This window comes from Cebidichthys violaceus, unplaced genomic scaffold, assembly GCF_023349555.1.
Source record: "Cebidichthys violaceus isolate CVI_PGR_0920_01 unplaced genomic scaffold, fCebVio1.0.p SCAF_20, whole genome shotgun sequence".
NCBI classification, from domain to species: Eukaryota; Metazoa; Chordata; class Actinopteri; order Perciformes; family Stichaeidae; genus Cebidichthys; species Cebidichthys violaceus.
Window position 1 is genome coordinate 4767359 of NW_027176373.1, and position 17975 is coordinate 4785333.

The 17975-nt window shown below is 38.9% G+C and overlaps 2 protein-coding genes across 4 annotated transcripts; one reads left to right on the forward strand and one right to left on the reverse strand.

The window, feature by feature from the left end:
- Positions 1-627: 627 nt before the first annotated feature.
- chrdl2 (chordin-like 2) lies at positions 628-6682 on the forward strand. The gene is made up of 11 exons (XM_068715769.1): positions 628-718; positions 1163-1275; positions 1401-1494; positions 1576-1721; positions 3176-3269; positions 3620-3681; positions 4125-4293; positions 4416-4604; positions 4705-4878; positions 5445-5537; positions 5646-6682. Exons 1-11 carry the CDS (start codon positions 652-654, stop codon positions 5777-5779), a joined length of 1335 nt encoding a protein of 444 aa, XP_068571870.1. The 5' UTR covers positions 628-651; the 3' UTR covers positions 5780-6682.
- A 4917-nt stretch (positions 6683-11599) lies between these two features.
- Positions 11600-17607, reverse strand: xrra1 (X-ray radiation resistance associated 1). 3 transcript variants are annotated; one of them, XM_068716459.1, is made up of 18 exons: positions 17481-17607; positions 17170-17295; positions 17018-17089; positions 16871-16943; positions 16682-16779; positions 16033-16181; positions 15228-15332; positions 14986-15101; positions 14832-14884; positions 14679-14738; positions 14500-14593; positions 14297-14415; positions 14057-14203; positions 13851-13971; positions 13628-13743; positions 13403-13508; positions 13104-13318; positions 11600-12035 (listed from the first exon to the last, which is right to left on the reverse strand). In XM_068716459.1, the coding sequence occupies exons 1-17, from the start codon at positions 17505-17507 to the stop codon at positions 13125-13127; spliced, it is 1776 nt and encodes a 591-aa protein (XP_068572560.1). In that variant the 5' UTR covers positions 17508-17607; the 3' UTR covers positions 11600-12035; positions 13104-13124. The 3 variants fall into 3 exon arrangements, with proteins under 3 accessions (XP_068572560.1, XP_068572559.1, XP_068572561.1); XM_068716458.1 differs by having other exon boundaries at positions 14679-14750; XM_068716460.1 differs by lacking the exon at positions 17018-17089 and having other exon boundaries at positions 14679-14750.
- Positions 17608-17975: the final 368 nt, after the last annotated feature.

Below are 17975 nucleotides of genomic sequence, written 5' to 3' on the forward strand. Positions count from 1 at the left end.
TTTTTTAACATAATATACTATTACTTATTTTTAAATGTTTTAATATATACTATAATATTACTTTTCTATGCCTTTTTTTAACATAATATACTATTATTACTTTTTTGAACATACTATACAACGACTTTTCTATGACTTTTTTGGACTTAATATAATATGTCTTATGTCCTCCGTCTTTTTTCATTTTTGGGGACATTGCTAACGTAAACCTTAATTTATACTCGCCGTACATGAGAGCTGCTCGCCGACTATTTCAATCGGTTTGAATGAGGAGAAGGAGGGGAGTTCCGCATGGTCCTAGTGCCTGCAATTTTCCTGATTATTTTTTACATTACTTGGTGGACTGTAAAACGTGGAAGGGTCCAATCCTACCTTCTGAAAAAGTGGAATGGTCGTGTCCCCTGTGTCCCCTGTAAATGACTTCCTGCTACTAATAAAATATACCACTTCCTCCACATATGTCATTCTCTCTCGTCCCTGTTTCTGAACTGGCGCTACCGTTTGCTTCCTGAGGGAGGCGCCATAAATTAACCAGGAAAAATGTTGGATTTTATTTATTTATTTACCTTGTCTCACACTGTCCTGCAGTTTCTGTCCTGCAGAAACACACTTATTGCGCGCTGAAGACTCAGGATCACGCACATGTAAAAGATGAAGCCCACATTTTTCTTCTTTTTCATCATTTGGTTTACAGAAACAGAGCTAAAACCCCGGAAAGGTAAGACCCAGACCCCGCTGATGCTTATTCTGTCCTGATCAAAAGTGTTAAGGGCTTAAAATAAGGGAAAGCATGACAATGGGAATCTGATGGAGAAAGTTAAGTTTCATTCAGCAAAAGTTGAACTGATATTTTAAGATAAACAGCCTCTATTGCTCTAAACATAACTTTTTTTTTTTTTTTTTTTTGAAAAAGCTTATTTATATAATTCTGTCAGAGAAGCCATATAACGTTCAACTTCTGTTTCTTAATGGGCTGAAGTTGGATCAGTGGCATTTGCAGTGCCCATGTTTTTCTCTGGTGAATGACTCAAAGTGGATTGACATTGAACAATGTTTGTGTTTGACAATTGTTTTATATATCAGTTCACCAGGAAATGTTTTTGTTGATGCCACGTGTAGCTCACCCTCCTTATTTTGATCATTTGGTTTGTTTGACCATCAGGGCCCGGGGTGGTATGCACTTTTAAAGACAAGACATACAGTCCAGGAGACAGCTGGCATCCCTATCTGGAGCCCTTCGGATTCATGTTCTGCATGCGCTGTGTCTGCTCAGAGGTACATTTATGAATCCCTTCTAAACAAACCTAAAGGAAGATTACACTAAAGCCGCTCGACTGTCTGAAATACTCTGTGGTTGGGATTTAAAGGTGCGTGTAAACTCTTATATTGCTTTCTCTTAGACAGGTCATGTGAAATGTAAAACAATCAAGTGTCCAGCTCTGCCATGTGAAAACCCAGTAGCTGAGCCTCAGCAGTGTTGTCCAAGATGCACAGGTAGACTGTCCAAACAACTTATCAGAGTTTAAGAGAGACACGATTCTCGTTGTGACTTTAAATACGGTCCTGTCCCCTCAGATGAGCCCAGGATCCCTGCAGGGCTGAGAGCTTCAGTGAAGTCCTGCAGGCATAATGGAAGTATCTATCAGCCAGGGGAGACCTTCACTAAGCTCGACCTCTTCCCATCCAAGCAAAGCAATCAGTGTGTCATGTGCACATGCTCTGTAAGTTGCATCTAAATGACTACTTTTATTGATCTGGTGAAAGAATATCTCAATTCAAATGCATGCAGTATGTAAGATAATTAAAGTCTGCAATTTTACATGAGCTCAAGTTATCTGTGAAATGTTGTTTATACACTGATTTTAAGAGGAAATGCACCATGTGCTTTATAGACAATAAAAAAAGAGAGAAAATGAAAAGAGTGAAACTGAAAATGTGCAGAATTTTCAGATGTATCTTAATCTGGAAAGAAATATGACAAAACCTGCCAATGAGTTTCTCACAATCCTCCTTTGATTGAGAATTATTCTTTTCCCAACAAAGCTCTAATCAGTGAAAAAGCTTTTAATTACTAGATTAAAAACTTAACTCAACACAATGTTTTTCTAACAATTAGAAAATGTGAGTTTATGTTCACCAAAGCCTTTTTATATTACTGTTTAATGAGCCTCTACATTAGTAGCATATAGAGACCACCTGTACAACAGTTGCTCATGTATTAAAATATCACATATTTATATATAATATATGCAATGACAGATTTTAGATTTTTCCAAAATTCGTTGACAGATTTTAGATTTTTGCAAAATTCGTTATGTGTGTGTTTGTTTTGTTTCAGGTAGTGTTGTTGCATCTACTAACTTAAGGCTGCTAATGCTATTCAGTAAAAGTTTAAATTCCATTACATTTTGTGGCTGGTCCTTTGGTTTGTGTGTTGACTTAGTTTGGTTGAGGCACAACAAAATTGATGTCAATGTTGATTTAGAAAACCAAAAGCAGATATCGGAGAGGAAAGCAGAAGTGAGGCCAAAATTGACATCACTCTGGAGTTGTCCTATAAAAGGCTGCGTGATGTGAGAAGTTAATTTTACGAGTTGATAAGTGGTGTTCGTTAGCAGATGTTTCCAGGGAGACAACACATAACAATATTAACAAACAGAAAAATGAAAGAGCCGTTCAAATCACATTTATCCTAATACATTTCTTCTATGGATCTCTTAGACAATATTAACTTGTTTTAGTCATGCTGTTTCTGTTTTTTTTTAAACTTTTTTTTACTTTATTGTCGGTATTTGTAGTTATTTGTGTCCTTTAGCAAAACACTGAAGACATAATTGCCTCCGATCAGCAGGACAGCACTAGCTCAGCAGCCACTGGTGGGAGTGTGTTTACGTGTGGAAATAGAACATTTACATTGATTTGGAAAAAAGCAAAACAAATGTGATGTCTCATTACGTTTTTGCTGATTTGTTTCTAGAACATTGGATCTCAGAAGACACTGTGATTATGTTGTTTGGACTTTGTCTCTCTTATTCTGGATAACATGAATCTGAGTCCATATCGATAGGTAGGCAGGTCTCGAGAGGCCTGCAGAAACCTTGCGGTACTTGAGCCTTGCTTTCTGGAGCTCATACTTGGAGATAAATTTAGAAAATCCCACTCCTTCTTTTCTCAGAATGGAAACATCTTCTGCGGTCTGAAAACATGCCAACCAATCACCTGTTCCTCACCGGTCTCAGTCCAAGATACCTGCTGTTTGGTGTGTAAAGGTAATCAAACTCCTCCAAGCTGAGAAAAATAGCTTTACTCTGTTTCCAACCTGCAACAATATGTTGAGTATTAGGGCCTGAGCATATGGCTTGTTCATAAAAAAATCTTTTCATATTGATATATATCACAATATGCAAGTAGATGCAAAATTACGCTTTAAAAAATCAAAATGATTCAATGCAGTGGATCTGTAATGCATTTAATCAGACAGAACATCACAATGTGATCATATCATCATGATACAATTCCACTTAATGTCAATATATAATCATTCTTTAGTTACAACCCTTATTATGGCTTCCATATGAATTACATTGTCCTCACCTTTTTTATTCTCTTTGATCTTTAGATCATGGCACCAGTGGGTCCTCATCAACTGAGGATGGAAACCAGCAACTGAACAGAGGCGTGGTATGTTCTAGCTGATTTTTCTTAAAATGAACATATCTTAGATACTGCTTTCATATTAAACTTTACTATCTATGAAAATATATGTAAATGTGTGCTATCGGTTGAGCAGCTGCACTGTAATTACAGGACTTGGGTTCAAGTCTCACAGGCAAGTGTCAGCTCTGATGAAGTGTTCTTGAACATAACACTGAGGTCACTACAAGCTTCAGGGGAGCTGCTCTGTAGCTCATGCTGACCTTTCACCTCACTATGCGAATCAATTATTTTCACTCGAGGATCACATTCAAATTATTTCTTTAACTTCCATTTTTCCAGGGTATAAACTTCTATGATTTAGGGCTATATTTGATTCTCTTTCAGCTATCTCAGGGGAAAAGCAAGTAAAGCCAAGAGCTGAATGGATGAAAGATAACTGTTCTTTATTATATCTGTGTTTACAAAAGAGGCATTCAGTGGACCAGTGCTCTGGAGAGCAGAGCAGGGCACGGTTCGACCGTGCCACTCCTTTCAGGGTCAGGAATTCTCCTCGAGGCCTGAGCCTCAGTAAACTTAACCTCAAAGGGGCTTCAGAGACCACCGTGAAGATTTTGTTGCAGAGGAAACACCAAAGAGGTGAGACTTTGTCCAAACAGAATGATCATGTACAGGTATTTGATTTTATAGACATGTTCCTCACAACTTTACGATCACTTCCACATGTAGCACAACACTCAGATGTTTTCCATTTCTCTCAGCTTGTTTATACAATGGCAAGACGTACTCACATGGAGACATGTGGCACCCAGTTTTGGGGAAGGTCCTGGAATGCATCCTGTGCACTTGTACTGATGGCCTCCAGGACTGCAAACGCATCACGTGTCCCAAGCAGTACCCATGCCAACATCCTATCAAATCAGCGGGAAAGTGCTGCAAGACTTGTCCAGGTAGTCAAATATGTTCAACATAATGAACTGTTTGTACTGACATCATGCTGATTGGCTGTAAACACCATCTGCATAACTTGTGTCTGTTTTGTCTCTCTAGAAAGTAGAGCTGGAAGAAACCAGACCCAGTGTTACGTCGGATATAAGAATAGCCTCTTGGTGTATAAAGTGGACTCATCTTTGAAAGTGGATCCACCCAATACAGTTAGGATCATTGCTGTTGAAAGACAAAGTACTGCTGAGGTTGAAGTGCAAGTATGGAAGACTGTAGAAGGTACTGTAACTACTGGAGGGAACTATAATAAAGTAATAGTTTGACAGATGAGAAGAGTCATACCACTCTGATATCTGTCCGTTAGTCAAACGGGTAACAGCTAACCGAGACATAGTCTAGCATATAACCCGCTTTAAGATCAGAACTTTTAGACTTCTTTTTTTATGGATTAAAAAAGACTAAATACAACAAGTTATGTGGGTTTTAGAGGTGCTGGTCGAAGGATTTTCTCAGCAAGTTAGCTGTTTCCTCGTTTTAAATCTTGATGCTAAGCTAAGCTAGCGGCTGCTGGCTGCATTTTCATATTTTCTGGTATAGACACAATAGTGGTATCAGTCTCCTCACCTGAAGCTGTCATTATGATTCTCTGGGCTGCACTTAAGTGAAGATGCACAGGTGTCATTTGTGCTCATTTGCATATGTGTTTATTTCATACTTGCAAACGTATTTGAACGACACCTGCATACGTTTGCAAAAGAACGAATGAGTGTATTCAAACTATTCCTTCAAGACAAATACACAGTAGTGCTGCACAAATGTATGACTCTCATTCTTTATTTATACAGGTGTTTTACAATTAATGGAAATTGGTGACGTTCTAAGAAAAGATATTGTGGATCATCCAGAAAATTACACGTTACTGACAACACTTGATGAAGGTATTGTTTTTAAATTCTGCAAATACTTTAATTCGGTGAAATCCCCCTGAATTTTTTGGGGTTTTGATGACTGATTTATATAGTAATTCAAGCATATTTTTTTTTCAGAAACCTGGAAAAAATTTAAAGAGGAGGGAGGAAATCTGAGTACAGCTCCTCAGACCACAATATGTGAAGACGGCATTCGGGAGTTGGTGACTTTCCTAAATCCCAAGCAGATAGAAGGCGTGTGTTCACCCTGATTGTTTTTCCTCCCTTGACTCGTTTTATACCACTATTCCCGATAACTACATGGTTAACATACAGTAAATACTTTATTCATACATGTCCTGCATCATTCTTGTAGTACAAGTGGAATTTATCATTTATAATATTGTTTATTGATTGATACATTGTTGTTCATCATGTTATTAATCATCACATATTTTTGTACATGTTCATTATTAAGTTACAAAGCACAGTGTTTGATAACTGACATGGTCATAAACATGCAGATAGTTATGCATCCTGTTATGATTCAAACATTGTTAGATTGGGTGGTTGTAGGTGCATTTAGATGGTGGAGTTTAGAGATCAGAGCTCAGAGCTGGAGACAGCCTCAGTGTCCCGTTAAGAGTTGAGGGTTGACACTTTGTTGACTCGGTGATGATATCGAATGATTGAGGACATTTTGCAATCAGTATTTCTCAAACAAACCCTTTGCTTTAACCATATGAAAATAATCTGTATTTTAGAATATGTTGGACAAAAGATTATAGTTTGTTAACAATGTAAAGGGTTTTTTAAGGATGTTATATGATCATCAACATATTTATTGTAAATTCAAACTAAGGGTTTGTCACCTTATTTAAAACGTATTGTTGTATGATTTCTGTGTATATACATTTGATTGTCTGAATGTTTTTTTGCATGAAATAGAAAGAGGCATTGCATTGGGGTTACACAGCTGTGTATTTGTTAGTGAGAAGGCAACCTTCTTAATTCTGTCTGATGTATTTGGTTTGTTAATTTAGCCTTATGCCATTCTACAGCTACACATACCAGAAATATTTCTATTTTAAAGTGGTCAATGTAGCTGAATGTACTCTGTACCTCTGCTCACAATTTTAACCCATAAAGTTTTCTCAGTGTTTTACACCAGTAAAGATTGTCTGATTTGTTTTCAGCTGTAACTATCGTGTTTAAATGGTGCCCACATGTAATGAAATCATTTGCATTTGAGTCATACACAGTAAGAACTGGAATATTTACTTGAGACATGGCTTAAGATGGAGCTCAGAGTTGTCTTTGAAAACTTTTTGCTGATTCATTTCTAGGCCACAGCAGAGCGGTCCGTACACGGGTCGTCGCCTGAAGGCTTCCATTAAATAGAGCTCCGGAAGGCTGGATAAACTGTTTTCCCGCTGGAGACGAAATGTTATCAGAGGAATGGAAATCAAAAGCAGAAGTTCAAACTCCATTCACCCCCCCCAACCCAAACTCTCGCCCACACAATATTTACCCAACATCAGCGTTTTCATAAAAATCGATGAGACCAAGGTTCTGATTACTGGTTGTCTCTGTTTTTAACCTGAGTAATCACATTTTTTCCTCAAAATGAAAGGGCTAATATGTGAGATTTTCCTGACCTGTAGCGCGTCATCCTAACATTTATATGTTGAATCTCTTCTATTATTAATTAGAGTGATTCATGGTGGAGATATAGGAGCCGAAAAACAGGTGTGTTCACAGCAAATGCAAAGCGAAATTTTTCCTGGAGAATGCGGTGAAACTCACTGAGCTATGTGCACTGGCAGAAGAGTCATGTTCTGTGCCATAAAGCAATATCCCTTTGAGCTGGAAAGCAGTAACAACTTACTTCTAAATCCAGTTATCCCGGCACCAAATAGCAGAGAGACAAAGTTACGGACTAACTGGTGAACAAAGTGGAGCATTTAGCAACTAAAGAGACAGATATTTTGCTCAGGAGATGGTAGAGACCAAAAACAGAGCTAAAAAGTAATCAAGTAAATCAAGTCAGAAACATGCTAATGTTACTCTCCACTGCTGGATGTGCAAACAAGCAAACTGTTAGCTAAGGTGTTATAATATAATAATAATGTCAGCGTTGTGGTCGCACCTTCCACTGCACCCAAGTGGCCAAAAGAAAATGTAGTTATTGCCGATTTTATGTGTACCAAGCATTAAAGATGCCCCAACAGAATTGACAAAATAAAAAGTGTAGAGAACTTACACTTTCATTTGTCTTTAAAATCTATTTGATCTATTCTTTCCTGGCCATCAGATGGCCCATTGTAAACGTAACGGGTGAGAATGTGCTGATAAATCCAAATGCAGGCCAAGAAACTGAAGAATTTCCATAACACAGAGTAAAGGAAGTAGATAATGCTTTCAATCCAAACACTGACATAACACAATTTCATGGAAATAATGAGCATGTAAGCATGATCTGTGAAAGCAGTCTTTCTGCTCAGCAGCACGGTGTGCAGTCTGTCCGCAGGCCTGTTTGATCAACAGGTGTCAAATTATCACTGCGGTTCCAATGACTCAGTCAGCGTGCAACTGCAGATTTGGTAGACTGAGTGGGCGCTCCAGAATATTATTGCTTCCCTTGTGAACTCCCGACGTGCTCTCTCTGTCCCCTCCCCTTCCACAATGACTCATTGTGTTTCTTTTACAATTTGAGCCGACACAACTCTGTCTGTCTCTCACCGAAGGCATGAAACAATATTTTGAAACGGACGCACTCCCCTTGTACGCCTTCATTACACTCACAAAAAGGCCGTCGTATTTTTGCGCAGTTGGACCTGACAGTTTGTAACAGTCTCTCTCTCCTAGTTGCCCAAAGAGGCTGTTCCAGTCAAAAGGGTGAGAAAGGGGTGTTCTACTTTATTGCTGCCAACTGAAATTAGTAATCAACATTTTCACGTTGCCGTTTTCCCATGCAGGCCATAAAACGATGAATATGCCGCATACACATTTACAACAAGATGGATTTTCAACCATCATGTTGCATCTGCACTGCATGTTTCGATATCTTGTTTGATTCGTCTCACGGGCCAATTCTGCTATGCATGCTTAGTCCTGGCTCTGGCAATTGTAACAGCTGGGGGCAGTCAGTAAGTATAAATCACAGCTCTCTGTGTACGAGTACTCCGCCCTGCTGCCCATGTAGCCCAGATTCAGTGAGAAGTGAAGAAAATGTGAGACTCGGGGTCACGACTCGCTCCGGGATTGGAGAAACTTCTGAGCCATTGTTGTAATATTAACACATCTGAGAGAACATCAATTCATGCACGTCACAGAAAATGCTTTTATGTACTTCTTTACAGAGTTACTCTTTGTACCTCTGCAGTAACCATGCTGTCTTCCAAAGGGGAGCAGCTGAGTTTAACTCATTTCAAAAGATTGGATCAAACATGTCCTCATGAGCTGCAGCAGGTAGTTCCTCGCTGATGCATCTACAGTGTTTGTGGAGAACTGAAGCATTGCAAATCAATCAGGCAGTCTTTTAATTCAAAGGGAGGCAAATTGTGTTAAGTTAATTAAGTCTGATAGACGTGTTTGCTTTCATAGCTGATTAAGGTGCTCAGCAGAACCCCTGAGCTTATACTTCATCAAAATACTTCTGAAATATATCAAGGCCTCTGTTTTTTACACCCGTACCGTCTCATTAATTAAGTTGGCCCTGATCATTTTAGCGGATGATTGGAGTCTGGCCAAGAGAACATGGACAATACTGGAATACATGTCATGACCACTTTGGTCTTCATCTCTTTATCCTGAACAGCTCAGTTTAAGGGGTCATAAATTTAAACATGTGTTGTTGCAACTGTAAACTATTAGAAACAAAGCACAGCGAGATGTTTTGTTTCACAGGATGGAGAAGACCAACAACTTTACGGTTATGATCTGTAACTAATAATGACCTCTTTTCAGACGCCAGCCAGAGTATCCAAAGCCCTTCCAGGATTACATGATAAGTGTGTTACAGTTCAATTGTCCCATCAAAAGAAATAATGAATAGGTCCGGTCCGCAGTGAACTCATTTGGCACTCAAGTAATGAGGAGTGTTGATGAGGTATTCGGGCTTACTCTTCCTGAGCCAAATCTGGTGTCTGATTCTCCACAGGGTTACTCTCAAAGCTTAACTGTTGGCCCTCAATTTGAGAGTCAAACAAATCTTACCCAAACATTTCTCAAGGCTCGCAGCGATGGCTGCTCCAGATGTGAGAATGTGCTGCGCTGAAATATACAGACAAAAATAAAAAATACACTTATAGATACATAAACAAAGATCCGTCTGGCCTAAGACACAAACCATCGACGCCTTTCTTCACCACAACTTTTGTTATTTCTGCTTTTGGACAGAGTATCTTGCTCTCCTGCCAGAGTTTGTTATATCACTGAGAGAATGGATGAAAATGTGTTTTCATTTAATAACTCACCTCATCAGTTTTTCATGTCAAGAACAAAAGGAACAGTTCAACTGAGTCTTTTTGTCTGCCTGTTTATTCAGTGTTGATGTGAGGAAGAGTCCAATGAAAATAAAAAGAGACTTGCATTTCTAAATGGCTTCACTCTGCAGCTAATGTTATTATTATTACTAGGAAACCTTCAGAATAACAACATATTTGTAAGAAACAAATTGCGGACATGTGTGGATTGTGTGATTATTTTCAGTCTTGAAGTGATTTGTCACATTAATGAATTTCACCTCTTTAGCATGCATGCCTCCATGAGGCAGGGCAGATTTTTGTAGTGTTGTTTGAAAAGCCGTTGATACACAATAAGAAATGGGAATCAAGCAAAGAAACATTGAACTAAAACTTCTAAAAGGAGTATTCCAACAATCACGTTCAGTTTGACTTACTGTAAAAACGTTTCTATGACATCCTCTGTGGCTCTCGGGGGAACGTCTGAAAAAATAACCCTGATGTGATGTCATCAGTGTTATCTCTGCTTGCTTTTAGAGACTTTGGAGTCCTTGTACGATGTAGGCATTCCTCAGACAGGGAAGGTTCAATAAAAGACGCCATCAAGTTGCATTATGGGAAGCATAGTGTGAACCAAAGGGTCTAAACGTCAAGATATCGCTGCTTCTGCTGCTTCGATTTTGACCACACTTTTTTATAATATATCTCCTGTGAGTCTCCCAACTTAATGGAAGTGCAATACAAAACGCCTGCAGTGTTCCTTTAACAGTTGCTGTGTTTGATGGTATTTCATGATGATGTTAGCCAGACCTATCTCCACAGGGCTGTGTCAGCGCTAAAGAAAGCTCTGGCTCCCAACATCATCACTCTGGCAGGTTTTAGTAGGTTTATAACAGCTGGCACAAACACAAAGTAGAAAGCATCTAAACACGCTCGTACTATCCTTTATCTTCTCCTTGTCAACATGTAAATGGGGAGGGAAATTGTCTCAGATTTTCTGTTAAGAGTTTTACGAGTCTGTGAAGAAGTCAGTTAATGCCTATTGACTGCTTGGAATACAACAGCCTTTACTGTGACTGATCATTGCCCAAAACTGTGGAAAACATAAGTGTATCTTGCACAATAGTCCGTTTTCTGTCTAGAATTCCAGCATGAAAACACTGCACTTATTCCACCGTAGATGCCCAAAGTACTAATAATTACCATTTCAAAATGACATGGTAACAGCATTCCGGTCAGGCAAAAAAAATAAATTCATGCCAGGACTCACTGGCCGAAGAACAAACCCCGTCATGTTACTGAAAGCAACAACAAATCCTCAGAAGACCTTTACTTGAGTTGCACTCGAGCCTGGATGGAGCAGTCAAAGCATTACGAGGACAAAACTGTAATTCTGAAGAGATTCATCGCAACTTTGATCAAATTCAATCACATTGAGGATCAGATATTTTTAGCAGCTGTGGTGTCCAATACTGTGGGATATCTTTGCAACACAGTCGAGCTCTGCTGAGCAGAGCCGAGCTCCAGCGGACTGGAAAATAGTATTTCTGCAGCGTGTCAAAGCTCTGCCATTTGGCACGGTGTCCTCATTACCAACAAATATACCGCTAAAGATGAAACGCTCCAAACCAGACCCCCAGACTGAAGGCCAGGTGTTTGGCCGATCGCATAGATCAGAAACCTCTACTGATAGTTTTTAAAAATGTGAATTTATTTACCAGATCAAAACTGTTCCATTTTAAATTAAACCACACTATCGTGTATGTACACTACTTATGGTATTGTTCCAAGAAATAATATTACACGGATAATAAATGTTTAAATTCAATTTGAAAATGAAAATGTGAAACACGCGTCATAGAACGACAACATACTAGTAACACAAAGCCCTTTGCTTACTGTATGAAATACATATATAATTTTCCAGTCATACAGAAGCAGGGTAACACCCACACATGAATGTATAAATGTAGAATCGAAATATCTTCAGAGTACCTATTGATTTATTCCACCTGGGCTGAACCTGCATTCCACATCTGCACGTTGCTCTGGAGGAGAAGACCTGAAGGACGAAATCAAAAAGAGAATGAACAACAAAATCAGAACAGGACTAGAAATTTAAAAAAAAAAAGCATCAATTGTAAGCTCTTAGGAAATGTCACAGATGACATATCAACTTTCGGTATAATAAAAGACGATTGTTGATGTGTTAAAGAATGTGGAATGTAAATCATATTGAACTGCATACGTCTGCTTAAACCACTAAATACTCTTGTTCCTGCCTAATACAAATTAGCACAGCTAGCTCCATTTTGCAGTATAAATGTTCTCTAGCTGATTTTAAGGTTTTAGTACTCATTGGTACTCATTTAGTTACAGTGGTAACTTGTATTTTTAGTTACCACTGGGCTCATTGTGGATTTAATTGTGCTATAAATCCACCACAGTTCTGTTGTCTTTCTTCTCTGGTCAGAAGGTGAAAAGTGAAATGAATAAAGAAGTCTGAGCAGTCTGTAAAGCAGCAGTGCTTTAATGCTTCACGACACCTCATGTGCGCTGGAATCCACTTCTTCCTCACTGCTTATCACAGCGTGTTGCCTAATATAGGAATTAAACACATTATGAGAAACTACACTCTTGGGTGTTCAAGGGAATGCTCATGGAAAAAAAGGGTGGGCCTGAGAAAACACTGGAACTTTTCTTTTTTTCTGGACTGAAAGGATACAAATGAAGGTTTTCTTTTCCCAAAGACGCTCTATTGGCAAACCGTTGACGCATACTATGCATGCATGCTGGATTAAGTCCGCTGATAGCAGCTGCTTAAAACCATCACTCTGAACATATTTATCGTTGTCACAGTATTAACCAGAAATACTCAGGGGAACAGACAGACACTTATTATTTCACAACACTACCACAGACACTTTATAGCTTTCTATATATGCTTAATGATCTACTGCCTGCTGTATGCTAGCCTATAGCTTTCTTGTTGGTAAACTTCAAAATAAAGTTTGTTTATCTTAGTTGTTCAATAAGATGCACAACCACCACTTTTACTTCTGACACATGGTTGGTCATCAATTCCACTCACACCCATTCTATGCCAACATCAACAAGGCGGGATTCCTACCTGAAAGAAAACTGTTGAGCTTTAAGCACTTGAGAGCTTCTGCACAGGTGGAGGTTCAGCTCCGTTTTGGTTGGTGTTTCTGTCAGACTCAATGCTGGCTAATTGTTCCATTGTTTTGTTATGGGCCATCTTGTGCTTTGTCTTTATGTCTCTCAGCAGCGACAGAGCTTCCTTACGCTCTTGCTTGTTGACACCTGTGCCTTGTATGACGCTGCCTGCACGGACAACAGAGTGTTACGTGGAGAATGGTCATGAACGGTAACGTTAGCTGACATTCATTGTGTCAGAAATGTGCGTACTTAAGGGGACTTCTCTGATCGTTGTGCTCTCTTTGATTTCCTTGATCATTTCATTAACCCTTTCAGCCGGCTGCTTTATTGGCTTCACGGCTGAAAGTTCCTTCATCTGTGTACAGAAAAGGTTTTCTGTTAAAGTCATGACATGAAGGTGATGATATTTTTCTTGGTCTTTACAGTCCTGACTAGATTTTTTATAATATTAAGTGTGAATGCAAATTGTTAAACCCTTCGCTCTCTTTCTCTGGATGGCATCTGGATGCTATCAAGTTTTGGTTTTGAGTCTCTGTAAACATTAAGATTCTTCAGTGTGTGTTCCAGCATCCGAACAGCGGTTTGGATTCCTGTTGAAAGACCACAAAAAAAAATGAATATTCTCCTACACTAAGTTTTAAAGGCTTAAGGAAAATGTCCAAAAATAAATATCTGCAGGTGAAACTACAGTCCTCACCGATGGGCTCCACCACATCAGGACTCGGTTTAGCTTTTGCATCCATCAATCTTTCCTTGTTCCCCGCAGGTTCTTTCTCGTCAGCTGGAAGATCAAACTCATATTCAGGAACATCTGTTGCCTGAACATGAAATAACATCCAGCAAAGTGAGAAAATGTTGAGACTAGAATAGAGGAGGAATATGAAAAAACACAAAAATACATACCTGAGTAACAAAGCAGTGTTCTGTGTTTTCTTGGAAGGTGTCGTGCTCGCCCTCAGTTTCTGATGTTTTCTTCGTCTCACTTTGGGCAGAACAAGGTGCAGCCATCAACAATAGCTTCTTTGACACCTTTGTGATTCTTTCCTCCACCTGTGATGAAAAACAAACAAACAGATGAATCGTTTACTTTCATAAGGGTGAAATCTGGAGGGTCGTGATCAGACACCAGTGCAGAACACCAACCTTCCATTTAGGATCAGCGGACAACTTCAGTGGGAGCTTCACCACCTCTTGTGTCTTCTTACGCTTTATGGTAATCCCCAGTCTCTCGTGGAGGTAATAGGTGAGTAAGGGAGGGTCTCCTGAGTCCAAACAGAGATGTAAAAGCGTTGACATTTCAACTAATCTTTTATAAATGATCTCTTTTAGGAGGGGAGAAGGGTTACCACTTCTCTGCGTGGTCAGAGGGTTGGAGTGAATGTCAATTTCTCCAAGCATTGGGAAAAGAGCGGCAGCCATCAGTGCTTCCTCCTCTGCAATCTGATGACGAAACAGAGATGCGTTAACGCATTTTTTTTCAAAAGGGGGTCTTGGTTGATTTATTTGCACAAATCATCCAACGCACCTTGTTGTCGGCTAAATTGAGGAACTGAAGCTCAGGTAGTGGGAAACTGGAGTTTCCTTCCTTCAATTTTTCCTCGTGAGAGATGCAGAGATTTAAAATATTGGAAACATGATGATGAAACATCTCAAACACCAAACTGTATAATTAATTTACCTGTGAAATCCTCTTGAAATCTTCAACGGTGTTAGGACTTGTCTCAGTGTGGGCTGGATTGAGGATTGAGAGGATAAAAATGACAAAATGTTTAATATTTTTTCTGAGGATGATGAGGAAACTCATCATGCAGGTCCATTGTTAAGTTATTTACCAAGTCCCTCTTCTTCAGCTTGCTCTTCAACAGAAGTCTGCCGAGGTTTTGAACACGTCAGTTGCAAATATGGTATTTCAGATATAAGGTTCCCCTGTAGGTTTAAATGCTTTAGCCTGTAATCGACAATTCAAAAAATAATGAATGTTTCCACAACGTTTGTAATGCATTGTGATATACAAGCCTGCCATAAGTAATGCTCTGTATTAGTTTACATAGAGAATTTCAAACCACATCGTTACCTCTTAAGGTTTGCAAGACTGTTGAAGACTCCAGAGGACAGTTTGTTATCGTCAAGCATCAGAACTTCAAGAGCTTTGAGCTCTGTGTCGTCTTCTTTAGCGGGCCTGTACAAAAACAGAAAAGAAAAACAATACAATTCATATATATGTATATATAAATGCCTTGCTGTAGTGCAGGTGTATATATTACATTTGCTTCACCAAAATCAGGAGTGAGAGTTTTGAACATTGGTGCACCCCCTCTTGGTCAACGTGAAAACATGCATCTTGAGTTTGTGGCCGTTCTCTGTAAATAACTATCTGGACAAGTTGTTGTGAAATCATACAAATGTGCTGATTATTATTGGCTTAATCATTGGTTAGAGGACTTTGAATAGATTCCTATTCATTCTTACTCATGAACTGTAACCACATAAAGGCATGGTAATACTTTGTAAGACAGATATTATATTATGTGCCTGCTTAAGGACATCTGTGTGTGTGAAACTGGGATAGGAAAGCAACACTACAACGGCTAATTTAAATCAATTATGAACTTGTGGTTTTTTCCCCACAACAAATGAGAAAACACCGTCAGCAGTGAAGTGGATTTATTTGTGTTGATTTTCTTTAATTCATTTAAATCCAATAAGACAGGCAAAAACTATTAGCAAAGAACAGCAAATGTATCGTCTGACTGATCACAGGTGAGGCCGTTTTTTAAAATAAGAAGTAAGAATGCTATAAATAAACCATTAATCTCATGACACACTCTGTACCTATAGTCACTCCTATATCGCTGCTTCATGGAAAATAAGGTACTAACTGTTGAGTCGCATCACGGTTGAAGGAACCCAGATTAGGAGGAAGATGATGAAGCTGATTTCCAGTCAGATGAAGAACTTTTAGACGTGGAAGACGACCGATGGAAACAATATCATCAGCTGACAAACTGTTGTAGGACAGATCCAACACCTGTGAGGAATTAAAGAGATGATTTAGATAAACATAACCAAGTCATGAAGACAGATAGAAAAAGCAAAGGAGTTATTGCTATACGCTCTCGTTAGCAAAGTGCAAACCTGAGATATTGCAATTCTAAATATTAGCAATATTACACATTTACAAATTCTCTCGATCGGCTGCTTCTCTGCCAGACACTGAAATTAATTAATTATGAATTTTACCCTTCCTCCATTGTCATCAACTGTGTTCAAACATCAAACAGGTACAAATGTTGAAATTATGTTGTTTAACAAGCACTATTAGTAGAAATAGAAAACTTGAATTGGCACCAGTTAATATCAAAGCTCTTATTTTGAAAAAAATGCAGGTGTGAAAGAAGAATTAACATTTTGGATTGAAATAAAAGGCTCTCAGGTTCTTAGGGATAAAGGCTCATGTCAAGTTGTATATATAAATAGACACAATAGTAATAACTAGTGCATCTAGTATGTCAAAGTCAGCTATCTTACCTGGAGATGAGGGAAGTGAGCAGCATCAAACGTCATGTTGCAAAGCCCATTTAATGACAGGTTGAGTTCTCTTAAAGACACAAAGCTGCTGAAACACCCTGGAGGAGAACATTCTCTGAAAGTCACCACTTTTTGCACAAGATCAAATCTTCTTGTAGGTAAATATGCATGATGTTTAAGAATAATCACCTAACGAGAGGGCGTTAATAGACGCATCTATGTACGCTATGTTGTCAAACACCGTGAGGTCTTCTGGCTTGACCTGTGCAGAGAGAAGAAACACGTCACAACGTTCACCAAATCATTTTTAATAACAATGTGGAACATGACACTTACATAATTCAGTTTCTGCTCACTGATGTGAACAGAGCAGAGTTCAGACGGTTTATCAACACAATGTAATTGGAGCTGCAAAACAAATGTCATTATTTGAGATCACCAACGGACTACTGCTCAAATAAGCACATACATAGATTCCAGTGCCTTACCAGGAAAGGTCCATCTAATGTGTGACCATGAGGAGAATCCTCACAGTCTTTAAAAGTCTCTTTTATTCTTTTTTGCACATTCCTGTGTTGCTGCTCCTCTGCAGGCCACGAGCCAATGACCTGCACCTACAAAGGAAATAAAAATCGAATAAAATATAATCAAAATATATTGTTTTCATGTTTAGAAATGTGTATTTAATCACCATCTAGTAGGCATATGAGTGCAGTGTACGTGCTTGTTTAATATATATATATACATATATATATAGATATATATATTTTTTTAATAATGTATTTTTTAATTAACTCGCCTTCTTTCCTTCCTCTGTGTCCATCATCACATGTATAGTTTGCTGCAGCCATCTTGTTCGCTGGTGAGATCCATCACCAACAACTTATCGTGAGTTACTTGCGTTCTTCGCGAGATGAGCTGCACTCGACAACTTGCTTACAATATATAACGCCACACTGTAGTGCTCTGTATCATAGCAACAGCACGTAAGACGAGCGTTGCTACTCCGGTCCAGTGGGGGCGGTAAGAAGTAAACATGGGGGATTTATTTACCGACTAAGACCGGAAAAGGATGAAACCCGTGAGCCAAGCTAGTCAAAGATTGAATTCAATGATAAGATAATAGTCCGCCTAACACACCCGAATGTATTTACGACATTAAACATATATTGTTACGAAAATGCCGCAGTTTTCCATACACAACACACGGGATCCAATCACTCACCAAGACGAGTTTACGTTCGACCCGTGTTCGTTGTAACAGTTTAGCTGGCTAGCATCTAATCGGCATTGG